This window comes from Stegodyphus dumicola, chromosome 3 (assembly GCF_044657685.1).
Source record: "Stegodyphus dumicola isolate Sdum_Otavi_A_Nest chromosome 3, ASM4465768v1".
NCBI lineage: Eukaryota > Metazoa > Arthropoda > Arachnida > Araneae > Eresidae > Stegodyphus > Stegodyphus dumicola.
The window spans coordinates 82,382,761-82,401,232 of record NC_140770.1 but is presented as its reverse complement, the minus strand read 5'-3'; the positions used below and the strand labels follow the sequence as shown (position 1 = coordinate 82,401,232).

Here is an 18,472-nt window from a genome sequence, read left to right as displayed (position 1 = left end):
TTTTATATTGTTTCTGGTTTTCTTGTATAAAGCTTTGTTTTGGTCCAGTTTTACGCATATGACCGAATGGACCCAATGTTATTTATACTGTTGCATTTTCATCAATTTTGGCAGGCCAGATATCTAGGGATCTTTAAATTTTCAGATATCCAAACGATTTTAAAATAATATATTCTGACGCCTCTGCTAACTTGGAATGAAGAGAAGAACATATCTAGTGGGCTAGACATGATAATTATGTCAAGTGTTTTGTTTACCGATTTCCTCATAATGTTCAAATTTGATTGATAAAATAATCATATCAATTTTAATTTTTAATTTCCTTGTATTTTATGATTTTTTTAGGTCTAAAATTAAAATAATTAAAGTTCATTCAGATCTTAATGTCAGCCAAAGGATATTGACTATTTTTCATTCATCTACTAAATTTGCATCTATTTTATTGTTTTATACAATAATTATAATTTTTTTTTTTACAATTTATAAATTGTGTGTGTGTATGTATGATGATATAATTTAGTTTGTTACAGTAATCTAATGCGAGATGAGTGCTTGACTAGGGACGACAATATTATTTTGCAATCACGAATGAATTGATGTTAGAAGATCACTGAAAATATCGATTACATAGTAGCAGATGCCAGGATCTTTTAAAGAATAATAAAATGGCTTCAAAATACAAATATAATCTTTATTATTTGTTGGTTACTTTATTAAATGGCATATCAAAATGGGGGCAATCTGCACTTCATAATTTTGATGATGACAGATTACATTTTTAAAAGAAGCAGCCAAGCAAGAGACATCCTCCAGCTAGGCAGCATAAGCAGAGAAAAAGAGAACCCAGTTAGACAGTATTTACAGTAAAAGTTTTAGCTAATCTGACTTGTTAAGAGCTATACATAATGCAGAAGTTTAAGATGGCTTAACGTGGAATTAGTTTTCAGATCTGACACAGTTTCAAAAAAGTTATTACCACTACTTTTTAGAACAGACAGGGAGAGAAGTGCTTAAAACAAAAGGAGGGAACAATTAAGGGCCTAGTACAAATTTAAAGGATAATTTAGAGTTATATATTTTTTATCTTACAAGATATATATATATGCAGTACAAAGTCTTTAATCCAGAATGATCTATAATCTTCGGACCTCAAAGCTACAAACTTTCTGCACATGCGTTTAATGTATAACGGACGGTATAAGCTAGGCTAAAATTATCTATTTCAGTTAATGTTGCAGATTGCGTTGTTCCTTAATCTTCTAATTGAATCTGGCTTATTATTTTTTACATACTGTTAGAGCAATTTTATAAAAAGTAAGCTTGAACTTTCGATTATGTCAAAAAGAGCTTCCGATTCTGGACCTGCCAAAGGATCTACAAAGCAAAAGCATGTTCTGATGTCCATCAAATAAAAAGTGGAACTGCTGCAAAAAAAATGGATAAAGGCCTTTTGACCTTAGTGATATCCTTTGTTTCTCTAACCATTCCGAAATCTGTTTATCAATTTCACGCTGCTCTGCGGGGGGGGGGGGGGTCGCGGAACGCAATGAACTGGAAGTTGATCTATCAGCACTATCCTTACCTTCAGGGCAGATGTTTTTATTTTATTCGGCTCATAATTCCTTACTAAATGTAGTATTTCATCTCGATGTACTCCGTCTTTGATATGACTTAAATCAAATTCCTCATCATTATAAATATCATGAATACACATCAAATAGTTTTCTAGTTGCAATTTTCTAATTTTGACTATGCGTAATGTATGCTTTACATGTGTAAAGTATACATGCGCAATACATCTTACATGCGTGTTGAAAGAAAAGTACACAAATAAATATTAAGCTTTTTTTTTTTTTTTTTTTTTTTGTAAATTTTGATACCCTTTAGAACATAATTGCTCTTTATTTCATAAATTACGGTTTCATATTTTTAATTTTATAATTTCTGCATGCCATCTTACCAGATTTAAATATAAATGATCCATAATCCGGAAAAAACCCTGATCCGGAATCGCCGAAGTCCCGACGAGTCCGGATTAAAGACTTTGTACCGTATATACGTGTGTGTGTCCTTTTCAGTATTTTAAATTTTACTTTTTGTTTTTACTATTTAAAATTTTTACTGTTCAAAATACTATTTCTATATGGCTCTTGAATAATTTTTACTACAATAGAAATCCAAATAACTTTAAATAATTGCTTAAAATATTGCTTAAATTACTGACTAAAATTTATTCCAATAATTCATCATTTTAGTTAAATTTCTGTTCCTTGGTGATGATATATGAAAAACCTTTCCTAATAATATATATGTGTGTGTGTGTAAATATAATATATATATGTAAAGAAATAAAGAAGATTTAATAATTAAATTTAAAAATTTTGAGAAATAAAAAACCATTGAGAAATTTTTTAATATTATTTGAAGGTGTTAAATTGACAACAAAGACATAATTACTTAATTTTACCCATCTGCAATGAAAAATAGAATATTAGGAACAATTAAAAAATATAAGATCCAGATCAAAATTATTTAATTTTCTATGCATTTTAGACTGAACAAAATTATGCAAGCCATTAATCACTGAAACTCCATTGCAAATGCATTAATATTAAAGATCTTATTACATTCTATATCACAATACAGTCAACAACATTTTCCGTTGCAAAAGCAATTATCAAAAGTACAAATACCAGATGTTTCAAAAATTTGGCTGCTTTCTGGTATACTCTTAAAGCCTGTCACCTCCAGCTCTTGAATGAGATCTGTAACCATACTTGACTTTTCTTGAAAATTTTGCAAAGATTTTGATTTTTGAATTTTCAAGTGCTCACTGAAAAGAAAACAAGAATAAATATTTTTGCATAAAGATTATAATAATAACAGGAACATGCTTCAAACTTAAAAAAGCCCCCCCCCCAAAATTATATTAGATTTACCTATAAATAATTGTCTATTTAAAGTTCAAATTCATCTTTCTCTTTTAAGAAAAGCGAGTTTTGGTCTTCTTTAATAAACAATAATTTAAAACAAAAGCTAATTAAGTCATTTTTTACAGGGATGCATACATATATATACATTTTCACATATTGAAGCAGTATCTAGAGATGTTTGCTTTTTTACAAATCATGTGACTTCCCTTCAAAACCCAGCAGCATAATATCACCTACTTTGTTGCTATATTAGAAAATCCTTTTCTTCTTCCCCCTGCCTTCCCCCAGTAGTAGTGTCTTTCTTATTAATTTTTTTCTCTTCATGTACGACTTTTCCACCACAGTGCGTTTTCAGGAAAAGTCTTTTGCACATTGGTGTGGCTAAAACAAGCTTCTGCAAAAAAAAAAAAAAAAAAAACTTGTTTTCTTTTTTGCTTTCCTGGGAGAGGGGGGGGGGCTTTGCTCAGCTGGTACAAATAAAAGATAATTTCTGTTCGTTCCACTGGCACTTTATAATCAGCAGGATATCAAGAAAAATAACATTTTCAGAGGTTAACAGCATAACATAACTGCCATTAGGTTAACAGCGAACACCTTTTTGCATTCAAAGTTGAAATAAATGCCAATTGTAAAAACAGGAAAGAAGTTTCACAAAGATAGTACAGTGGTTGTTAAGAGAAAAAAAGTTACATTTCTGTATTTAGTAAAGGCTTCTCACACAGAGATGAATGTTTATTATTATAAAAATATTTTTTAATAAAGTTCATATTTCTTTGTTTAAAGATTACAATACCAATGCTTTCTTTTAGCAATTTATTTTTGGAATATTACATTTCATGTAGTACTTTCATTGCTTTATACAAAATTTAACTACTACTAAATCTTTAGTAATTATCATCAGCAGCAGCTGGGAGGATTTTACACTTTTCCTTTATTTTATAACAGACTCATTTTCTGCTGCTGTGCATTTATTATGAACAGAAAAATAATTTACTTATATCAATGTATATGCAAAAAAAAAACTATAATTAAAATTGCCAAAATGACTTATTTTAAAATATCAAACATTTCAGAATTAATATTTCAAATTCAAATAAACGAATATTCAAATAAACTTGAAAACAATGTACTCATTAATTAACTAAATAAAACTATCTTTAATTACATTTTATAATAATTATGTTATTATTATGCATCTATTACTATGAGGGTTACCAGACACTACATTTTCCCTGAAGTTGTACTTGGGAGGCAGCAAATTCTGAGATATGCATTTTTTCTTGCTGATACAATAATGATTTCTCCCCCCTTTTTTTTTACAAAAATAAAAATAAAATTAATTTATTTGCTTGAAATCTATGAAATCAAAAATTTTTTAATAATAACTTGTGAGCAGAATATCAATGGCAAATGCTCACTACTATCATGATGATAAATGTACAGAAATCCTCTTTTAAGAAATTAGCAATGTTTCTGATGCAAAGTTTTGAGTTGCTTCCTGCTCATTTATACACATGTGCTCAATTTCAGTTTTAAAAAAAAAAAAAAAAAAAAAAAAAATTATTGTTTTCAATAAAATGCCATTAGATTTCAGCATTACTCTAATTTAAAAAAAAAAAAAAAAAAAAAGAAGAAGAAGAAGAAAATGTTGGAATGTCAGTAAATATATTTAATTTAAAAAAAAAAATAAAAATTTGAAAAAAAGGCAAAACCATTCAAATGGGTATAAAAAAGGAAACAATAAATCATGCTTATTATTGTAAATTATTATTATTATTATAAGGTGAGGCAAAAACATTTTATCATTTTTTATGAAGGCCAATTTAATTTAAAGTAATATTCACTATCAGTACAAAAATCATGTCAAACTAAATATAATAGCAGCAATAAATTACCCAATTATTTCATAATTTTTTGTAAGCATCACATGAGTTGCAGCTTGTGAATAAAGACAACGGTATTATTATGTTAACACACATATTATTCTAGTTTAAATTTTGACAATAAATTATCACCATCACAATTTGATGGCTTAGAAACAACAGACAAATTATCGTACATTAGGACTGAGCTTAAAATATTTATTAAAAATGATTTTTTACCTAAAAGTGTGAAAGATTTCCTAGAAATCTTAAAACTGTTTTGTAAAAACCAACATGTTTTTCCCTTTTTCAACTAAAGTTTTACATATTTTCTACTCATATTAATTATTTATCTTAACAAAGGAGTAGAAAATGAATTTTCTAGAAAGCTCTGATGAAACAATATCAACAATTTCTAACATGTTGATGCAAAACCATTCACCCAATTTTAAGCATATTTCACCTTATAATGCTTAGAAAGAAACATTCAGTATATGAGTTACTCAAAAACAAAAATAACAAATGTATGAAAGCCAACTGTTCAAATCATACATTATACGAGGCGTATTCGGAAACTAAGTACCGTTTTGAAAAAAAAAATAGTAAAACTATTTTTTCGAATTCAATTTTATTTTTACATGAAAATACATGTCTTAAACTAATTTTCAACATAGTTTCCACCAATGATCAAACACTTGTCATAGCGGGTGACCAGTTTTTGTATACCATCGTCAAAGAAACTTCCCGCCAGTTTCGATAACCGCGACTACACAGCATTTTTCGTGTCATCGTCAGATCCAAAGCGCTTGCCACCAAGCTCGCGCTTCATGTGCAGGAACAAGTGATAGTCGGATGGCGGCAAGTCCGGGCTGTACGGCGGGTGATCAAACTGCTCCCAATGAAACTGTCGAATTAACAATTGAGTGACACCAGCAGTATGGGGCCGAGCATTGTCATGGAGAAACACAATTCCTTTACTGAGCTTACTTTACTCTTCGTTTGTTTTGAATGGCACACCTTAGTTTTGTTAAAATCTCACAATATCGTGCCGCATTAATGGTTTCACCTCTGGGAAGAAATTCAGTAAGCAAAATGCCTTTCCTATCCCAGAAGACAGTGCACATGATTTTTTGTGATGACATTGTCACTTTGAACTTTTGTTTTTTCGGAAAATGTGTGTGTCTCCATCGATTGTTGTTTCGATTCTGGTATGAAATGACACACCCCAGTTTCATCACCTGTCACAATTTGGTTTAAAAAGTTTTCTCCCTCATAACTGTACCGCGTGAAAAATGTCAGGGCACTAACAAGTCGCTTTGTTTTGTGAACACCAGTGAGCATTTTTGGAACCCATCGGGAACACAGTTTGCGATAATTCAAGCGGTCAGACACAGTTTCGAACAAAACAGTACGTGAAATTTGTGGAAATGCCTCTGAAAGAGTTGTCATTGTGAAGCGTCTGTTCTCATGAATTGCTTCATCAACTTTCCTTACCAAATCATCGGTGACAACACAAGGCCGACCACTCCGAGCCTCGGCGTGGACATTTGTTCGACCTGCATTAAACATTCTTACCCACTTTCTCACCATTCCATCACTTATCGCGCATTCACCATAAACTTCTGTCACTTGATGATAAATTTCGGCCGGTTTAACATTCCTCGCGTTCAAAAATTTTATCTCGGCACGAATCTCACAGTCAACGGGAGAACTAATTGTCTTAAACATTTTGAATGTGCACAGCAAACTGCCGACAATTGAAAGTCAGTGAACAAGAAAGACTAGTGTGCATGCTCGGGACACCTACCACAGCGCTGTGATGGCGCTAGAATGAAACGGTACTTAGTTTCCGAATACGCTACGTATAATGTTCTGTGGGGAAAAAAATCAGATATTGACAGTGAAATTTTAAAAACAGGTGAAAAAAAATGTAAGAAGTGGGCAGGACACCAAACCATAGAAAACAGTACTAGTAACAGCACTAGATTTTTTTCAGAATTTTCAGTAATGAAAATAAAAAAATGATACAAATATATCTTTACTTTTTTATCAATTTGAAAGATCAGCTCAAATTTACAAGGAAAAAAGGGATATTAAAATTACTTAATAGGTTCTACAAAAGATAAAAATGCACAAAAGCTTAAAGATCAGTATTTGGCCAACACATTAAAACAATCTTACACTTACTTAAATCCTTGTCTAAACATTCATAAAATTACCTTGTCTGTGCATTCTTAAACTAAAATAATGAAGGACCTGCATCAATTTCACAATAATATTTTGAGTTTCCTAGAAAAAACCTGACTTTTTACACAATTAATAAATATTTTTTATTGAAAAACTGTTCATTACGTCAGAAAAATAACTTACATAAACTTCAGTTGAGTGAAAATTCGGTTGAAACTGCAGTCTTGGCCATATAATAAATACGTAAAATTCACACAAAGAATTAAGTGAAAACAAATTCCATTTAAAAGAAAATGTTGACTTTAAGAAAAGTCATGTTTCTAAATAGGTTTCCATATTTTTTAAAATACCAGCAAATTTGTACCCAGTACTCTTAAAGTAGTTGGGTTTTTATTTAGTGCTACAGGCTCAATGCACTTTTTGAAAAGATTTTTTTCATTAATGCAAAACAAATGGACTCATTAAAGCTTGCCAAACCTCATAAAACATAAATTCAAATAGTTACAAATTAAGACATGCCATGAAAATTCAGTTAAAGTATACCATGAAAACAGTTTTGTCAAAATGTTCCAATTAAAAGATTCAAAACATGCAATGTCTTCAGCTAAATAAAATTAAAATTTTAAATATATAATATGTTGACTTTTCTAATTATTACTTAATCAAACACTCATTTTATTAATTTACATATTTTATTCATACATCAAATTCATTTCAAATCTCATTGCATTACAGTCAAAAGTCTTTAATCCGGACGTCCATAATCCGGAATGATCTATAATCCGGACCTCAAAGTTACAAACCTTCTGTGCATGGGTCAACGCATAATGCGTTAATGCATGTGCATAATACTTTTATGCATGCGCATAATACGTTTACGCATGCGCGTTTAATGTATAACGGACGGTACAAGCTAAGCTAAAATTATCTATTTCAGTTAATATTGCAGATTGTGTTGTTCCCTTAATCTTCTAATTAGATCCGGCTTATTATTTTTTGCAGACTATTAGAGCAATTTTATAAAAGTAAGCTTGAACTTTCGATTATGTCAAAAAGAATTTCTGGTTCTGGAGCTACCAAAGGATCTACAAAGTGAAAGCATGTTCTGATGTCCATCATAAAAAAAAAAAAAAAAAAAAAAAAAAAAAAGTGGAATTGCTGCAAAAAAATGGATAAAGGCATATCCTTTGATTCTCTAATAATTTCCCACTTCTCTGCGCAGGGGGGGGGACGTCACGGCACGCAATGAACTGGAAGTTGATCTGTCAGCACTATCCTTATCTTCAGAGCAGAGGTTTTTATTTTATTCGGCTTATAATTCCTTACTAAATGTAGTATTTCATCTCGATGTACTCTGTCTTTGATATGATTTTAATCAAATTCCTCGTCATTATAAATATCACGAATACACATCAAATAGTTTTCTGGCTGCAACTTTCTAATTTCGACTATGCGTAATGTATGCTTTACGCATGCGCGCGTTGAAAGAAATGTTTAATAAAGTAAACAAATAAATATTAAGCTTTTTTTTTGTAAATTTTTATACCCTTTACATCGTAATTGCTCTTTATTTCATAAATTACGGTTTCATATTTTTAATTTTATAATTTCTGCATGCCATCTTACCAGATTTAAACTGATGATCTATAATACGGAAAAACCGATAATCCGGAATCGCTGAAGTCCCGACGAGTCCGGATCAAAGACTTTTGACTATACTTTGATTTCAATGTATTGCATCAAATTAAAATCTACAATATTTACATGTTCAATTATGAAAATCTACATAATATATCCTCTTCTTCTTAAGCAAATCCTAATTACTATTACATATAATATCATTTTTCGTATAAATTTTATGCTTACCTCCCTGAATCAAACAATTTTTGCTTTCTAAAAAAAAGTTTTAATTCACCACCAGATTCTGAAGAAACTTCCACAGTTTTTTCACAACTCAGAATTTTCTGTTTCATACTTTTAAAACAGTCAAAGCCTGGAGTAGGTTTAAAATTCTTCAGCCTTCCTTGTCCCAGTAAACTGGATTCAGATAAATTACAAAGAGCACAAAATTTTTCAATTCTGAAATAGAAGGAGAGGGGAAAAAATTCCTTTTTTAGCAGAAAATTTCATGAACGGCTGAATGTTTAGCTAATATAAGCAGGGGAAAAAATTACAACCAATAAAAAAATATTTATTTCATCATTGAAGTAATTTACAAAAAAAAAAAAAAAAAAAAAAAAAAAAATTATTAAATTTTTCATTCTTTGTTGCAAGATTCTGTCAGAGTGCTGTATTTTATTTCAATTTGTCGATAATAAAAGATCAAACTGAACACAGGCTTTCCAAATTCTCAATTTTTATTTTAAAATTTTGGACAGACTTTATTGAAAATTTTGAGGAAAACTGGATAGATGTTTAGGATGATTTTACACAGTCAAAAACAGATCACCTTCCAAATCAAAAGATTTTACTCAAAAGCCATAGGTTTTTTGCTCTAAATCGTACACTGGCATGTTTCTCTTCCACTATTTATGTTTTATGGACAGCATCATTTCTAACCTTTTAATCTTCCACTTAATTATCTTTTAACAGATAGAATTACACTAAAAGATAGATTCAATACATTAACGAAAACATAAAAACTACTTTAAGATTTAACTAGCTTTCTACATCAATTTTTAAAACAAATTATCAAGAACAACTAATTAATTAATAGCTAATTATTATGCAAATAGTAAATTAAGTCACATGAAAGTGAAATTTTAAATAACAGTAACCAATTGGCCATGACATATATAATAGATTACAACCGCTAGGATTGTTTTCATTTTTTTTAATTATTATTCATATAACCACATTCTTATTTACTTTTCTTACACATATTTTACACAGAAATTAAATTACAGTAAACCCTTACCGAAGGAGATTTTTGAGGAACACGGTTTCACAAATATGGGCTATCTTAATAACATTCATTTAATTTCTCCAATGCTATAATTTCATTCAGACTGTGTTCATCATTCATTCATTAACACTGGATGCTTGCTGGCAACAGCATTAGTCAGAAGCTAACAAAAATTTTAAAGAATTTCCACTGACTGAATATGAAGCCAAAGAAATCATACAAATTGCAAAAGCAAATAGTGGCAAAGGATTTTCTGCTAAAGAAAAATTAGTTGAGAAATGACAACTGAGAAATAATAAATGAAGAATTAGTTGATTCTGTAACACCAGATGATAGAAAAAATAGTGGTAATGAAAAAGAAGATAAAGTACACTTAACTTACAAGAAGTTAGAAAGATTGTTAAAAAAGGCACAGGAACTGTCTGATTTTGCAAATGAAGATTATTCAAAAGAAAAAAACACTTTTTGAGAAGCAATGAAAAACTTTGCACTCTTAAGTTGCATCAACCAAGGGCCTAAGCAAAAATCATTAGCCTTTTAAAAAATAATTGTATAATTACTACTTAATAATTGCATTTATTAAATAGTAATAAAAATTCATGCAACTAACATTTCTTTTAATTACAACAATATTTAAGTTTATTTAAATTAAATATACTTTCTTAATCTGAATTATACCTAATGCAGTTTTTCCAAAGAAAATAAACTTGTGAAATGCAATTTTGCCATATGCAAAATATATTAATGATGCAACTTCACATTCAGCAAGGGTTTACTTTAACAAATTTTGGGATAAGTGCATGAATTAGAAACTGCTGTAGGCGATAAAAATTTGATATTTCACAAGTAGAACTTAAAATATACAATAAACAGAATTTACATAAACTTCGTTAGAAAACAAAATATTAAAACTTTCATAAAATAAATTATTAATGATGAATAATTGCTGCTCTATTTTGAAAATAAAAGTATTGAAATACATTATTTTTAACTCTTTAAATAAATTTAAAAAAAAAAAAAAAAAACCTCGCATCTGAAAATGCACTTTACCCTGATTTTATTCAGTTTAAAAAAAAAAACAAGACATTTCTAAGTTATGAGAAGCAACATTAACACAAATGAATTTTATGTTGTTAACAGCAATGAATTTAAATAAATTTCTAATTTTTGAATAAAATTAAACATAATAAAGTTTAATTTCAGAAATTCTTAATTTAGATTCGTGCAAATACAAAAAATGCAGAACACGTAAGATTTATAAAATGTCTTATTATTACATAAAATGTGCACTTATATTTATCTTGATAATACCTTTTTATTGTTTGTTTAGTTGATTATGGCAAAGCACACTATGGCTATCTGCCTAAGGGAAGAGATGTCTTTGTTTCTAGGGAAACTGGCTCGCATACATGTTACACATAGTGAAAACGCCTATGCAGCCAGCCCGTTTGCTGGGAATTGAACCCGGGTCAAAACTACTAGTGTTCAACGATTTTACTACTTAACCGCTGCTGGGCTCTAAATTCTTTTTATTCTGTGTTAAATATTGATAACAAAACTATTACTTCAATAGAAAACATATAAAAATACACACAATTTTAAAACAAATTGTATGAACCTACTTACTTTAATTCATTGTCTGGTATTGCACTGGGAGAAACAAGCATTTTATCTGGGGCATTACAAGCTATAAAAGAAAAACTACACATTACTATATTTACTAATTTTAGATACATAAATTTATACCTAGCCATCTAAATTGAAGTATTAATGATAAAGATGATTCTTTTAAGAAAAATAAAATGCACTGCTTATGTAATATATCTTTTACAAAATTCACATGAAAATGAGAATTTAAAACCACAAAATGGAAATCACATTTTGAACACTATACTTCATATTGTGGCTTGCATATAGTCACTGAAGCATTGTTTGTGAAAATTATAGTAATATCATTAACTTTGACAGTTTTTTTCACTAAGCATGTGTTTTGTGAAATTAACAATATGAAATTTTCATTAATAGTTTATTCACAATAGTTTTTTAATTTATAACAAAACTCTCTCTCTCTCTACATATATATATATAAATGGAGTAATGGAAAATCATTACTGTTGATTCCTTTCATTGATACTTTCTGATTATACACATCCCAGCCAAAAAGTCCTGAATTCATTGGTAATATGCATTCCCAAATTCACTGCTGATCTTCTAGAGAAAGAGGGTTATTTCCACAAGATAGTACCTCTTGGTGAGATTCCCCAATTTTCTCTAAGAGCCAAATACAAGAGTCATTTTCAAAGTGATGGCACCCTAATACTTCCATAAAAAGCAATTGAGCAATCTATCAATAAAATTTTAAATAAATATATAAAAAGAAACACCGCTAATAAAACACTTAACTTTTTCTGAAAATCCTTCTGTAATTTTTTCTGAACACAATCTGTTTCCACTAAAAAAACAGACAATTGCCCAAACTCACGATTGTGAACAACTTTGACACTGTGCTCCAGCCAAAACAGATGTGTGTTACATGCATATCTGCATTGTCATTTAAATACCTTTTTGGAGACATTATGAATTGCCACATGACTGCTGATGAGAAATTGAGAGAATAAAACTCATAAATACTTTTTCACGTATATGGGTTAGGATATAGATAATCAGAAAGTACTCTATTTTTCAATATGCTTTAAAATTCTGTAGAATGATAATGATTGTTTATAAACATTTTGTAAATGTTTGCATTTTCAATATGCATTAAACTTAAAAATTAAAACATTTACAAAATGTTTATAAGCAATCATTATCATTCTACTTATACATAAAAAGCTAACTACTCCACAAATGATTCAATTTTAATGGCAAAATGGTAATTACTAATAAATGGCTTATTATGAAATTCAAAGGCTGATGAGATTTTTATCTCATTTTCCAATAACAAATGGAAAAAAAAATTATTTCTTTATAAAAAAAAAAAAAAAAAAAAAAAACTAGGTAAGGCTAGTTAGGTTCATGGGTTAAAATTAAATCGCGGTTAAAAAAAAATTATTTTTAAGATTTCTTAAATTTAAACTGCTTAAATTAGAACTGATTAGAATAGACAATTATAATTCTAGTAGTAGCTTCTAGATACATGAATCTATTATTAACCCTTTCAGAATGGGCGGCCCATATACGCATTCCGTAAGAACGTCTCTCACAGCTCGGTGTGTAAACACAGCTGGGCTCTTTAAATCACTACGTGCTAATATAAACATTCGCATGTCTGATCAATATCCGATTCCTTTATTTTCTCTACTATGTACGGTCTTTTAGGGTTACTATGTGAAGCTCTGTTACATTTTACATTGCCTTCAGATACATTTCAAGACCTTCCTTTTTTTTTTTTTTTTTTTTTTTTCAGAAAGCCTCAACTCCAGTCTATAATGGCATGAAGGTGCTATTTATCAGCGGAAGAATACACTCATAGGTAAATGAACCATTTGCTGATACAGATGAGAATGATGATTCATTTTCTTAAAGAGTCAGAAAGTGGTACTGCTAGCGATTCTGATACAGACATTTTGTCAGAGAGAGAGAGAGATCAATGAATGTCTCACTGATCATAAGTCAGAGATCAGTGAATCTTTGCACCTTATCCCATTTTGTTCAATTTCACAGAACAAATAACCCGGAACATCTCTCCTTCTAAAGACATTTTCTCCACAGCATTAAGTGCATTTTGGAGTATCATTTGTTTCCAGATTACTTGTCTGTATCTCAAGATATCATTCATCATCCAAGATATTTTTCATTTAGAAAATTTATTAGTGATCCAAAATATTTATGAATCAAAGTTCCACTATGTTATGTTAACTAGATCCTTCATTTGTATTAAAATAAATTTTGAAACCTTTCTTTTGATTACAGTAAATGTTGCTTTAATTGTGAATAATGTTTACATAAACTTACTTCTTTTATACATATCTACTCTTTTAATACAGCTGTGACTTTCTATCATTCTAAACCTAATAGGGGATCACTGACAGAAGACAATCAAGAAACTTAAAAAACATGCTTAACACATCAGCAACTACATCTTTCATTCATAAAAATCCCCCCTTTTTTAATAACAGCTAAAGACTGTCCAAACAATAAACAAACAATTACATTAATTTAAGCCTCAGCCAATAAAGCAAGATGTGCGCATTTTTCAGATTGCCAGGTTAATGACAGTTCATTGCTTTGAAAACAATAGCAGTTTCAGTTAAAAGCTAGAAACACTTATGAAAGGGCACTTTATTTAATAAAAGTTACTAAAAATAAAATGCTATATTTTTATAATTGTAATGCCAAAAGAAGTAAAATTGCTGTATTAGAACATTTAAAAAAAATTTTTTTTTTAATGACTGATACTCTTCTGTTATCAGAATTGGGTTTAGAAATGTATGCTCATGTGTATAGGAAGGTTGCTATTTTTATTTCTGGCCTTGGCAACAGTAAAGTTTTGCTAGGCGAGGGCAGACGATTCCAATCGAAAGTTTGGTATTTTTAAGAATAACTTCTTCAGAACGTTTTGCCATTTTAGTATGATTTGTGTGGTTTACAATAAATTTAAAAATTCACCTCGCACAAAAAATGAAATTGACTCGTGACCATTTTCGTGTGATTATTTTTCATAACCTTCGATGTGGATTATCAAGACAAGAGTACTTCGATACACTTAATTTTTTACATAGTGATAACGCACCATCCTACAGCACTGTAAAAAACTGGTATAATGAACTCAATCATGGTCAATGATCGACCTTACGAATTTTATAAAGGTCATCCAAAATCAGTCGTTTTGCCAGAAAATATAGATGCCGTGCGTGAACTGACAAAGCAAGATCGTCATATGGCATACTGTGAGACTGAGGTATCTTTGAGCATTAGTATGAAAGTATCAGTAATGTCCGTATCACATTACGTTTTGGATAGGCAGGACTGAACGTCAAACAGGACATTTCTTGGAACCTGCATTCCCGGAAAAACCTATGTAACTAGGTTAACATTTTCACTTACTTAAATAGACCCTGAATGCCAAACTAATCGATTATCACTCAGATTGGCGAAAGAGACATTTATTTTCAAATTCCATGCTGTATCGTTGTTACGGAAGCATTTCAGTAATTTCTTTTTAAAATTTTAAACTTGCATTATATTGTTTAATATAGTAGAAAGGTGGTGGCTATTAAGTTGATCACTTTGATTTTGACACTGGTGATTCTAAAAGCTAAAGAGAAGAAACGTTAATTTTACTGCCTTTTGAAATCAGGAAGGGTGGCTAATGAGAAAGTACCAGGAAATTCCTTAAGTAGATACATGTGCCAAAGCAATAATGAGCTGTGCACTGTATGTTAAAGTGACCAAATATTATACATACTGTTAAATTAAGCATAGCTGTTAAATTTCTTGTTATTCATAAGTCATGTGTATTCTATGTAAACCATACATATGATATAATAATGCGTTACTCCAAAAACAAAAAATGTACACTCTTTAGTATCGATGCTCATCAGTTATTTTTTAACTGTGTATAATATAAGCAGCATAATGTGCAAAGAACTAATCAGTACAACTGCTGTCAATTACATGATCATCGAGTGTATGAATTAGAAGTGACTTCAAATAAACATTTTGCCAATTTTCATGTTCATATAAGCATATAAATACACATCTAATAAGTCATATATTTACATATGCATAAAGATATGATAATTTGTAGTTGTTCATGTATGTCTATTAATACAACGAAGGAGAATTACATTAAAGAATGTATATACAAATGTTTTTAATCATGCATTAATACACAATTGAAATGCATCAATATGTAGAATTCACAATAAAAATACAGTTTCTTATGTATTTATAATCTAAAAAGTATTTTATTAATAACATACAAATAATAGTACAGAAATTTAATGAGTATTGTCATCAATTACAAAAGTAATGCTTTCCTTTTTCATGCATCTTTGATGTTGTTTACGTGTTGCTTATTATGCAATAAACAGTTTAGAAGATAATTAGCAGAAAAGTGAAGTCGTGCATATATAAAGAGATTTTCAAAAATTATTCATCTTAAATTTAATAAAATAAAATTCAATAGTAAAGCTAACATTTCTACACAGTATCAGATAGCTCAGCAGAAATGTGAGAATTTGGAGAACTTTTGGCAACGAATAATTTGTAAACAAGTCATCGAAAGTATTGAAAATAAAAATGTCATAAAATACTGTCTACTCTGAAGCATCAACGATTACACATTTATGTGGTTTTTTTTTAATTTCGTCAATTAAATTGGCTTCTATTTCTACCGTCCACGATTGTGCTGTTCCAGCCATCGCCATATTGGAAGTTACCCGTGATCCTTCAGAAGCAGAACTTTCGTCTGATTGGTTGATTCTACCCAGGACCCGAGACATTCTGCGAGGTTTGATAAAATCCCGCGTAGCCGCAACATAATTTCCATAGCTAGGCAGAGCTCTTTTTTCTAGGAACAGTCCCGCTTAAACCAATGCTACCAGAATCTCATTTCTCAGAAAAGTTCCATCTAGCAGAGACTGCAGCTAAGTGTGATAACCTCTTAACATATTACATAAACATTTGGCCGTAAAAGCGACCTGTTTTGCATTGGATCCCACATAATCTGACAAAGGCTCAAAAGAAGGCATGTTGATTGGTGCAAGGAAATGTTAGAAAAATATGTTCAAAGTGCATCAAAGGCTTTGTATAACATCTGACAGGTATAAAATAAAAAGACCTAGAAGTTTTGGCCTGACTGTTTTATAATTTACAAGCAACTGATTTCATATGAAATGGGCAGAATTTCAAAAGAAATTCATATGAAATGAAATTTCATAATAAATGCTAATTAATATAAATAATTTGCTATGCCATTAATTTTTTTCTGTAGTATCTATTACTTCTTTTATATTAAACAAATAAGCTGTAACCTATGTGTATATGTTCACATGTATAAATATCTATGCAGTACAAAGTCCATAATCTGGACGTCCATTATCCGGAATGATCTATAATCCGGACCTCAAAATTACAAACTTATGCATGCGCTTTTAATGCACACGTCTGCTATGCATGCACGTAAAGTGTTTACCTATGTGCACTTCCAATAGTGAAGAAAGTAACAGAGAGGTATTTTGATTGACAAGTTAGTCAGTATTCTCAACACAGCAATTACAGGACTTGAACAGTAGAACTTTATAACTGAACAAGAAATTATGTCTCTTTATAGAATTAAAGAGAAAGTATAAGCACAAAAAACAAAGCAACTTAAACAACTTACATTAAAAGAAATGTTTAATAAAGTAAACAAATTAATAGCATGTGTGCGTGCGTATGTGTGTGTGTAAATTTTGATATCCTTTAGATCATAATTGCTCTTTATTTCATAAATTACATTTCATATTTTTAATTGTATGATTTCTGTATGTCATCTTACCAGATTTAAATTGATGATCTATAATCTGGAAAAACCCCTAATCCGGAATCGCTGAAGTCCCAACAAGTTCAGATTACATCGGAGTCTGTCATTTTTCCTACCAACTCCACAGCTCTGGTTTCTAAACCAGTCTTTTTCAAAGAAAAAAAAATGCAAATAATCTATTTATTTAAATCACTGCATTAAAAAAGATTTGATTCCTTTTATCAAACAATGTCATCAAAATGAAAATATTCTGTTTTGGTCGAACCCGGCTTATAGCCCTCAAGCTAAAGATATTGTCAACTACATTACAATCAGAAAATTGATTTTAAGTCAGAACTGAGTAATGACTTTTAATATAAACAAGTTAGAGGTACTAAAATGTTTCAGAGCATTTTTAAAAGCAAGTCCTCCAATAAAAGAACATAAAAACTTGACTCAGTTCAGAAAACTTGAACTATTTATAGCCAAGTTCTGAAGAAATTATACAAACATGCATGAATGAAGCATGCCAGAGGAAATCTATCAGATTTGCCAAAAAGTTACTTAACACAGTATTTAAATGTATATACTGAATTAGCACAACTGAATGATAATCTGCTTTAAGTTTTAGTTTTAAATGAATTACAGTGTTTACTTTAAAAATTCTCCGAATTAACTCACTTTTATCTGAGATGCAGTTTGACAAGTTAAATAAATAACATTATTTTAGAATAAAAATACTTTAATTTTTATCAGTGATTTTTAATATCAGAAACATCTTTAGACAAGTCCTTTCAAAATCATTTTGGAACTGTTATGTTGTGCAGTATTACATGATGTTATGTCATCATGTTTTTTGTTATCCTTGCTAAAAGACAAATATAGCCATTGCATAAGACACAAGATTTTCGGTTTATTATCCTTAGTATTACCATTCAATGTGAAATTAAATCATTAGTTTGCCTTTCAAATTTAAAATGCTTAGCAAACTAAATGATTTAAAAGGATTTAAAAGATTTTAACCTTGCTATGAAATAATTTAAAAATGTCTTCTATTTCTTTTGTTTCTGACACTGGAAATATCTTCAGCCTTTCCAATTTTTATTTCACCATTTGCTTATGCTACAATGCATTTATC

The 18,472-nt window shown here is 29.9% G+C and overlaps 1 protein-coding gene across 4 annotated transcripts in view; it reads right to left on the bottom strand.

Moving 5' to 3' along the window:
- Positions 1-18,472, bottom strand: part of LOC118192375 (histone-lysine N-methyltransferase 2C-like) — a 284,640-nt gene that overhangs the window by 253,760 nt on the left and 12,408 nt on the right. For all 4 annotated transcript variants that reach the window (XM_085813029.1, XM_085813032.1, XM_085813031.1 and 1 more), the window contains exons 5-7: positions 11,514-11,574; positions 8,849-9,061; positions 2,694-2,833 (exon numbers count right to left, since the gene is read on the bottom strand). In XM_085813029.1, the coding sequence (XP_085669155.1) occupies positions 2,694-2,833; positions 8,849-9,061; positions 11,514-11,574 (414 nt within the window). The remainder of the gene's footprint in view (positions 1-2,693; positions 2,834-8,848; positions 9,062-11,513; positions 11,575-18,472) is intronic.